General features: G+C 43.9%; 2 protein-coding genes across 3 annotated transcripts in view; one reads left to right on the top strand and one right to left on the bottom strand.

The window, feature by feature from the left end:
* LOC105557230 (activating transcription factor of chaperone) overlaps positions 1-2,325 on the top strand; it is a 22,311-nt gene extending 19,986 nt beyond the window's left edge. For both annotated transcript variants that reach the window (XM_012004416.1, XM_012004417.1), the window contains one exon: positions 866-2,325. In XM_012004416.1, coding sequence (XP_011859806.1) covers positions 866-1,755 — 890 coding nt within the window. In that variant the 3' untranslated portion in view covers positions 1,756-2,325. The remainder of the gene's footprint in view (positions 1-865) is intronic.
* A 1,749-nt stretch (positions 2,326-4,074) lies between these two features.
* LOC105557229 (probable E3 ubiquitin-protein ligase RNF144A) lies at positions 4,075-9,520 on the bottom strand. Its single transcript, XM_012004415.1, has 4 exons — positions 7,906-9,520; positions 7,521-7,683; positions 7,095-7,417; positions 4,075-7,016 (listed from the first exon to the last, which is right to left on the bottom strand). The coding sequence occupies exons 1-4, from the start codon at positions 8,605-8,607 to the stop codon at positions 6,780-6,782; spliced, it is 1,425 nt and encodes a 474-aa protein (XP_011859805.1). The 5' UTR covers positions 8,608-9,520; the 3' UTR covers positions 4,075-6,779.
* Between the last annotated feature and the right edge of the window lie 403 nt (positions 9,521-9,923).

Below are 9,923 nucleotides of genomic sequence, written 5' to 3'. Positions count from 1 at the left end.
CAGCGATTTTTAAAATTTCGTATCTCGATAACTATTCGTCCAAGCGCAAAATAGTACAATACTTTTCTGTTTGTCTTAGTCCCCTCTACCTTCCCATGACCGGAAGTCAATATGTTGCGTAGCACCCTGTATATTAGTTTTGTAGCAAAATACATAAACAATTTCTGCTGCAATACATAAAAATATCCCTCTAGAACACACTTTGCCTATATTTTACGTGTTAAAATTCATAACTTTGACATTGAATATCTCGACTTTGGTACCGGTAGGGTTCTTAGAATTGAGCAGGTGTATTGATAACACTATTAATAGTATATAGTCCAAATTTGAATCAAATATATAGAAAATCGATTAGCTCGTGAACATCCTTAAAGGAAATAAGCTAACCTGTAACAAAATCTGTGCAATAAATAACTTAAAAAAATATATATATTTCTTCGTAGTTTGTCTGAAACTACGAATCTAACTACGAAATAAATCGATCGGAAATTATTAAACTGTGTCCAAACTCTTACTTGGGGAAAGTAAGCCTCTATACGGAGAGAATTTTCTCTGAAAATGTGTCCTGAAAATTATGTAATCGTGGGATAACACGAAATTTTGAAGAATCTTATGAGAGTTTTGAGAAATACATTTATTATTATACATTTTACTAACAAAATGTATATTAAGTATAATTACTAGTAAAATGTATGGTAAAATTTCAAAAGCTCCAATAAAGTTTCTTAAAATACCGTGTCCTACGATCGCATGATTTTCAGGATGAATTTTAAGATTCCCTTCATGTAGCGGTTAGTCCGATAGAAAGCAAAGGCGCGTAAACAATTACCATATTAATCAAGATTTCTTGTACGTTTGCTTGTAGAACCCTTCTCAGAATGGCTGGAGGAAAAGATAGACCTGCCCATATTTGAAAATATAGAAACCCCTTACGAAAGCATCCAAAGCAAACCGTCGCCAATCGCCTATCCATTTATCGCGAAGGTGTCGCAGCAGCAACAGCAGCAGCAGCAGCAGCAACAACAGCAGCAGCAGCAGCAACAGCATACCACGGATGCCTTCATAGATTTCGATTCGATTTATTGCAACGTCAAGGCCTACCACCAGACTATTCTACCGAACAGTTCGACACTCACACCCCCGCAATCACCCTTGCATAAAACAATCAATGTGGACACCCAGCTGCTGGTCACCCTGCAGCCCGTGCAGCCGCTTACCGGTGATCAACCGATATACATCGGTCCATCGGAGGAGCCGCTGTACGCGAGCAACACGCTGCATCAGTGGAACGCCGAAGACATATCACTGAGTCCGCTCGGCGAAGACGAATTGGCCGTGGCAGACGAGTATGTTCGTTCGCACACCAAGGATATTCCATCTCCCTCGAGTCCATGCAGTTCTGGCGGCAGTTGCATCTCTGCCGACGACTCCACCGATGATCCCGATTGGAGTCTCGAAACTGAGAAAAAAAGCTTGAAGCAAACGGTTCACGACTCTTCCAAGCATCGCTACAAGCCGTACTCTCGATCGTCCTTCGAGGACAAGAAGGTACGGAAAAAGGAGCAGAACAAGAACGCGGCCACGCGTTACAGGCAGAAGAAGAAGCAGGAGATTCAGGAGATACAAGGCGAAGAGCGCGAACTGATGGAGCACAACGAGAAGCTAAAAGAGAAAGTGAAGGATTTGCAGCAGCAGATTGGATATCTGAAGGGATTTATGAGGGAGGTGTTCAAAGCTAAGGGTTTTCTTAAATAATCCATTCGTCCAGGAACCTTCGCCGCTATTAACATTATTGTTAATTTTAGCTATCCTGATTTATGATCTATTAGATTTTATTTTTTAGACGTTCACCTTTCTTTTCTGTCACTAACCATTTTACAATTGTATCGTACTAATATTTACAGCAATTCACACGTTATCTATCTGTTTGTAATTTTTTTTTTCTTAACAAGTATTTGTCAGTATGTATTTTACATATATAGGTATACGTATACATAACAACTTGTACGCAGCATTTTAAAGAATTTATGAATTAAAGTCTACAGATTTTAAGAATGAAATGTACATCCTAATCACCTAGAGAACGGGGGTCTGTCAACATCGGTAAGCACGGTACGTTAGATGACGCGCGCAAATTGTCGAGTGTGCACGTGAAGCTCTTACGAGCGGAGTCTTGCTCGCTCGTGCGCATTCCACCAGTCACTTATCGCACCCTCTCTCGAATGCGAATCTTTTCATTCCGATTAATTTTTACCCTTTATCACTTTAGTTATACTTTCATACGACGAATTATGTAGCAAATAATAAATGGCTTCAAACAACGTGCATTAATGTTGTTTTCTCACTAGAGATCTGTGCTTGCACAGACCGATGACCCTTCCCATCCGTCCGATTAAAACTCGGGGGGGGGGGGGGGAATTCTGTTCTATTAATACTCTAAACCAGAAATAGCCAAATGGCGACCGATAATTTAAATTTATACCGTATTGTGCGATGTGCTTTGCGTTTGTTTGCATGAATTTTAAATGTATGTTTTCCAAATTGAGACTTGGTAAAAATCGCAAATTATGTTCTTAAAACTCACATTATTGGATGTATATTTCTTAATTTTTTAAAGCCAATATTAATCAACTCGTATTCTTAAAGTCGTCAGCTATAATTAATAAATTAATAACATCGGTGATTTTTAGTTGACTGTATCTGGTAATTAAAATTCTTATTGCGAAAAATATTACCCCAGCCAGGATACCAATATTAATCCTTCAAAGCACACACGATGGATCAGAGTTGATGTACTTTTTGTAAAAACATTTTTCTCTTCCATCTCTGAAATTTTATACTCGCCGATACTTTCAGAATCGCTGATTCCGAGTCTAATAAAAATTTTGCATTTTCAATGCTCCATGCCGCCATTTAAATTTTGAAAATTTACATAATCTGACCGCAATTAATGGCCTTAAAACTCCTCGTGTACCAAGTTTCAAGGAATTTGTAAAAAAAAATGTGTGCTTCAAACAGTCAATATAACGCCTCTGACCCTCAGTTAAAGTTCTTTATCTCATTCTGACTCGGTTCAGCTAATTAATTTCAACATTACTGTTCTTAACTATTGACATATTTATCTAGAGTGAAAAACATCTAAATCCTTTCGGCATGTATGCACATCGATTCTTTGTTCTCTGCAATAAAGGAAAATGCCCATGACGCAAAAAATTATGCGGTACAATAAACAAGAGCTGTATTTGTTGCCAGACTTGGCTCGCGGATAAATAACTTGGCAAAATGAAATTTAAGACGTCTCCTTAAAAAAAAAGAATATTTACGATATTTTATTATCGAAAGCTCGAGCTGAGAATCAGATAACTTCTATAGATGAATTTAACGTCGAGAAATGAGCATCGAGTTTCTCGGATGCAGTGATTATACATTTACATTGTGACACTATCTGATAAAGCAGGCTCAATTATATGTATACGGTGTACAGTTCTAGGTGGGGAGAGTGTCATCGGCTGATATCCCCCTCGCTCGAAGACCGCAATTGGTTTTCTTCGCTCAACTGACGCGTTTTACTTTCTTGCCGTCTGTTATTTACAAATTTCTCTTTTCAACCGCGCTTTCTGTACCTCCTCTCCCTCTCGCTTAATTTTAACATTAAAAAGAATGGCAAAAGAGAATCAACGACCGTAATACCTAAAGAACCCCGCACTAATATAGGAAATTGGATCTCGGTTAAATTGGCTAGTTTTCACATATGTTGTAGCTTATGACCTACTGAACAAAAAATATAATGGGCTCAAACTTAAATAATGGCTAGTTACTGAGCTACAGCCAGTCAAACATGGAAAATTTGGGCTCCGCGGGTCCTGTTTGGAAATACTTTGAAGCATATTAGGAAAAAATGTTTCAGACAAAAGTTGTTTGGTTCGAAATAAGACTATATTTCATTATATAGTGTCTTTGAAAAACTCTTGACATAAAAATGTGCAATGAAAAATGGGGGTGTCTATTTAAGAAATTGAAATTTACCTTCATGTGATTATCCAAGGTTAAATTAATGGCATCGTCTTATGTCTCCCTAATATGCTTCAAAGTATTTCCAAACAAGACCCGCGGAGCCCAAATTTTCTATGTTTGACTGGCTGTAGCCCAGTAACTAGTCATTATTTAAGTTTGAGCCCATTACATTTTTTGTTCAGCAGGTCATAAGCTACAACATATGTGAAAACTAGCCAATTTAACCGAGATCCAATTTCCTATATGATCAGCGCGGAGTTCTTTATACATTTCCACTTTTTTCTGCTAAATTTGCACCTGATGCATCCCCGATGCAACGAGGATGTTTTTGACTTCTCTCGGCGAAGCACCCGAGAGAAGATTTCCTCGTGGACCGTGCTCTCGCCGGCCCTGTACAAATATCGTCCCAGTGGGGGAAAGTAGAAACGACAAGAGTTGGGTAGATTCCTTCCCTCCTCGGACCCGCTGGCCCAACAGGCCCGTTAAATTAACGGGACAGCATTTAAAGCGCGTTCGTGACATTACCACCGATGCAAAAATACAGCTCGCAAAAAGAAAGCGACTAAGGCCGGCAGGAGCGGCGGGAAGGGGGAACATTTTCAGATTATAGCCGCCAAACAAACAGAGCTGGGCGCCCCTTTTTTTATTAGTTGAAATCTCCCGCACGCTAGACGCGAGTCGCAGAAATAATTTATGCCGCATTTCTCGGTTCTGACGTCATCGATATCGATTGGCCGACCTTGGGCAATTTCTTTCTCTATTTTGTACGAGATGCTGTACACACGTATACAACTCATTAATATTTAACGAATTGTTTTTTTTCTCTTGTCGCACGCGCGCGAAAGGTCCGAGGCGAATTTTCGGAGCTCGCGGCTTGCGAGTCGCAAATCGCCGTCGCCGATATCGAGAAATCCGAGAACGGAGAAACGGCCGGACGCGGAAAAAGTATAATTGTCCAGAGAACACTAACGTTAAACAAACGCAGAGCGTACAGTGGTTACTCCTAGTTCATTGTAATCTTTATTTTTCTTTTTTTAACACACGAGTGCGCGCACACACTCAAATGCATAATTGATGCGCACGCGCACGCGTGTACATTCTCCTCCTTTTTATATTTACATACGATATTAATAATACAACAAATGAGATATTTCAACAGTTCTGACGTAAAATAACGAAAGGTTGGCTACACCGAAACTTATCAGATAACGCAATCGTTTCGCCAAACTCCCCGTGTTACTTGCGAGAAATGCACTTTTGTCCAAAGCGCAATATCTCTTAAGCGTCCACATTTTACTATATATACAAAATACCACATATATTTATTACGTAATCACATATATGTATACATATATATTTTTGTCTGTCGCTTCCTTGATATATTCGTATAGTTTATTATTTGCGATGAAAATCTGCTTTTACTTTTTTCCTGGAGATGTAACACGTAACTATTGTCCAAAGTTGATTATTTATATCCGTGATCTTCAATAGTCTAAATTTCATTTATAATAGGTGATTATTATGAATGTAATTAACACGTTTTCGGTGCGAATTCACCTAATCGCGGATTCCGAGCCTCCTGGAAGGTAACTCTCTGCAGAGTCTCGCAATCACATGGCACATATTGATTTATAGATTCTTAATGTCAAACGTTAACCGCACGGCTCATACTCGGATCGATAACGATAACGTGTTAAATACATATTAACAACAACGTTCTCTCGATTTTCAATGATAAAATGCACGTGATCGTGTGAGATAGATCTTTTTATATTATAATAGCTATTTTTACTCGCTACGCTTTTATACTCCTTTCTAAATTAATGTACATGTAATATACATGCGATTAAATCACCAAAGTAAACGTGAAAGCACCCACAAATTAAGATAACAGGAGAATAGAATATTGTGCAATCCTAATACTTCACATGATCAAGATTCGTTTCACTATAAAAATGTAGATCTGAGCCTTGCACGGTAGTTCGATGCAGGCACACATATAGATATACACACACTGTATATACGTTAAAATATGTATTATAATTTGAATATATAATTTAGCTGTAATACAATCTGAGGATCGGAGGAAAATGAAATGATTATCGGCGTCTCGTATCGTCACTTTACAAGGGCAAGAAAAAATAATCTACCGTCCTGATTGATAGAAATCAACAAAAGCGCAATAATAATGTTACAGCACAAATGTTTTCACGACATGCATGCTTTATGCGGCAGTACAATAAATCTGATAGTCCCGACATGTGTATATAAATAAATTCCTGGAATGTTCCTGTATAAGAATTGGTTATGAGTATTTGTAAATTATTAGACTTGTCTGAATCACATAGTTAATTACGAGTCATCGTAACGATTATCCTTTTTATAAAATTAATCGTCATATAAAACTTAGTCGAGTGACTGTATAAAATTAAAACATATATCAGAACAAATATATTATAACTATACAAACTGCAACATCTCTTACTCTGTCCAAACAACGTCTAAGTAAAAACATAAATATTAATCACAATATGCTCCGTCTCTCTCCTCTTGACTGAGATATGCATTCCGCCCTTTTACATTACACGTCCTCGGGTGAGGCGCAAAAAATAATATAAAACGTAAACTTAACAAAATGCAATGTATATCTATATAAGTTGCCAATTATATCATCTCCCATGTGTGGAAGCCTAGGGAAAAGTGCTTATACTTTAGCTCAAAGAAGTAATTAAGCGAGAATCTATTGAAAGGTTTTTCGGAAGGTCCTATGTTGTCGTGTCGCCTTCCTCTTGTTCGAGTCTGGAAGAGCCGCAGACGCGGCATTTACAGCATACGATGCAAGGTGCCGCTAATAACAGCAAGGGCGATGCGACAAGCAGAAGTAGGCCAAAACCGGCGAAGATTCCGATAACTTGCGTTCGATGCCATATCACGGACGCACGTGAGTGGCCCAATTTATTCTTACATGGTCCCTTGTCGTAATGTCGCAACAGAAAGTCATCCTAAGCACCAACAATTTCAAAATTAATTCACATCGCTCGCGGCGGCATTCTCATATTTTTACCGCCTCGGATACTCACGTCTAACGACGCTAAGCAGTACCAGCAAAACACGTGTTTACATCTCTTGCACATCATTTGAGCACAACCTTCGTCCTTCTCTATCGGCACGGAACACATGGGACAGCATTTTATGTGATCGCTACCGAATGGTATTCCTAATGGAAGATCTGAGCAGGGCCCGTTGTGCCAAGGCTCGCGACATATTGAACAGAAATCCGTGGAGCAGTTGGGACAGTGAACAGGACCTAGAGGGGTGCCGCTCCCACTGTTGCCGTTTATCGAACATATCGTTTCACAACCCGCCCGTGGACACCACGCGCGTCCCTTGTCCATCGATACATCTGTACACACAAATTACATGCAGATTGGCATCCGAGTGTTCGGCGCCGTCGAAACTGTCGACTGCGCGCAACTGAACCGGCGGGGAATCCCGGTATCGCTTACCTCTATTTAAACGAAACTTGCAATGCTTCTCCACGAGTTCCGTGCTGACGAGGCTGGATATCTCTTTCAAGGAAAGCACGGCGCCGTGATCGCACTGAGCATCGGGACAACTAATCTCGTACGCGCCCTCCTCGATCTCAAATTCTACGTAGGCACGCATACACTGAAAATCATTACAAGACATAATCATAAGTATCTCTCTCTCTCTGTCTAATGCAGCGTCCACAGTAAGACTTTTAAAATGTAAGATTCAAGAAAACGACCTATCAAACGCGAGAAGAACAATCGACCGTCGTCTTCTTAAACCTTTCACCTTAAAGACCTCATTGTAGACGCCGCGTCACGTACACCTTCCCCGGTGACAAGACTTAGTCCAAGAGCTTACATCTCTACAGTAGGAACAACCGCAGCCCTCGATCTTAAACGTTTTGGAGAGGGAGGTGTCGACGAGACACAGCTTACAAAATATCCGCCCGATCGTCTGCTGCGAGGCCGCGGGTACGAAGTTGCCGGCGGCCAGGCTGTAACGCGAGCTGGATGCTAGGGACAGCAGGCTGGAGCAGCGGGAGCAGACCCTGCTGCGATTGATGGGCCTGCCCTCGAGGGCCGAGGTGCTCAGCCCCACGGCGGTCTCACACTTCCTCAGCGCACCCGGGCCGAGGTTCATCCAGCTGCCGCCGCCGCCGCCGCGCACCTCCAGGCTCGCGCTGCTCTCGGGGCGCAGGAGCGGCGCGTCCGCCTCCCTGCCCGGCTCGTTCCTCTCCGTCAGGGAGAGGTTCACCGCACTGGCCTCCTTGCGTATCAGGGGCAGCCTGATGCCGCTCAGCCGGGCCTTCTCAATCTTCTTCTGGCCGCCGGCGGTGATCTTGCCGGGGGGATTGACGGACGTGACCGAGCTGGTTGCGGCGCCCATGTCCACGAGGGGCGCCCGTCGCAGGACGAGCGAGTGTAGGCTGGGCATCCCCTGGACGTCGCCGTCAGTTACGGGCGACGGGGAGGACTGCGCTCGCCGATCCTCCGCTGGCGGGGTGTTCCCTCCCGCGCCCGTCGTCGTCGTTCGCTCGCCGCTGACAGTAAGGGAACGCATGAACCCGAATAATCATATGTACATCGCAAACTCGCACGGTTCACCCCGGTGTGGCTGCGCGATGGACGTCGGCGGACTCTCGCGCCGCTCGTCATAATCCCCGGTCGTTCGTACGAGCCGTCACCTCCTGCACGTGCCCTAAGCCTCCGAAACGGCGCCGCGGCACCACCTCGTCATCGTCCCCACCCCCCCCAGAGTGTCGTAACGACCGTCGCGAGCACCTGTATACCGTTTCACGTTACGTTTAGTAGCTCGAGCTTTTCCGCTGAGCCCGCGGGACGGGCATGTCCGACCGCTGGACACCGCGACACGTACGGAACACCCACAACAGCTGATCGTCCTCGGCGCTTCAAGCCAGAAAGAGAAGGAGAACGCGCGCGCGCGCGCGCGCAAGTGACCGTCGGCGCGGAGCGCGAGCGAGCCGGAGTAACCGCGACGCGCGGACACCTCAGCGATGACGGATGTCGCCGCGGCGGTGGTGGTGGTCGTCGTCGACGTCGTCGTCGTAACCCGCGATGCTGCGCTTCCCTACACCGCCTACGGTCGCTGATGATTGCCGCACGGCCGAGTCTGACTCGTCGTCGTCGTCGTCATCGTCGTCGTCGTCGTCGCCGTCGCCGCCGTCGTCATCGTCGTCGCTTTCACTATGTGTTTCTCCGCGAGAGACGCGTCCCACTCCGTCGCGTCGCGGTCCTCATCAATGTTCTCACCTTCGCTGCAGCGTATACGCTACTGTGCGCGGCACACGCACGGACACACGGAAGCGATGCGCGCGCGCTCGGCGCAGCGCGCCGCGCGTTCATAAATCATCCGAGTTGCGACGACACTTCCGCCCCCGCTTCCTCAACCGTTAAGCCTATCACACAATGGCTACGTTCGGCAGAAAAAGCTGCTTTGCAACTGTTGTAAAATTCATGAATCTGATTGACGTATGCTCTTAAATTCACACAAGATTGAGAGAACACACCAATCAGATTCACGAATTTTGCAACAGTTGCAAAGCAGCTTTTCCTGCCGAACACAGCCAATGCCAGGCAACAGGCAACAGGAACAGCTGGGAACAGAATTTCTGACGTGTTGGATTGGTTGGACGAAAATTTTCGACGAATCTAACGCGTCAAAAATTCTATTCCCTATTCCTATTGCCTGTTGCCTGGTATTGTGTGATAGGCTTTAGGCTGAAATCACATGCCCACTCGCTCTTTTGTTTCACGTTCGCGCCAATCCGTACTGCGCATCCGACATGTTTTAGTTATGACCAATCACAGGATTTTTGTACGTGTGTTAGTGCAAAGTCGGTGTGACATTGAAAAATT

Source organism: Vollenhovia emeryi, unplaced genomic scaffold (genome assembly GCF_000949405.1).
Source record: "Vollenhovia emeryi isolate VEMERY1.0 unplaced genomic scaffold, V.emery_V1.0 DF939556.1, whole genome shotgun sequence".
NCBI classification, from domain to species: Eukaryota; Metazoa; Arthropoda; class Insecta; order Hymenoptera; family Formicidae; genus Vollenhovia; species Vollenhovia emeryi.
The sequence above is the reverse complement of the archived record's forward strand: the minus strand, read 5'-3'. Positions and strand labels throughout refer to the sequence as shown.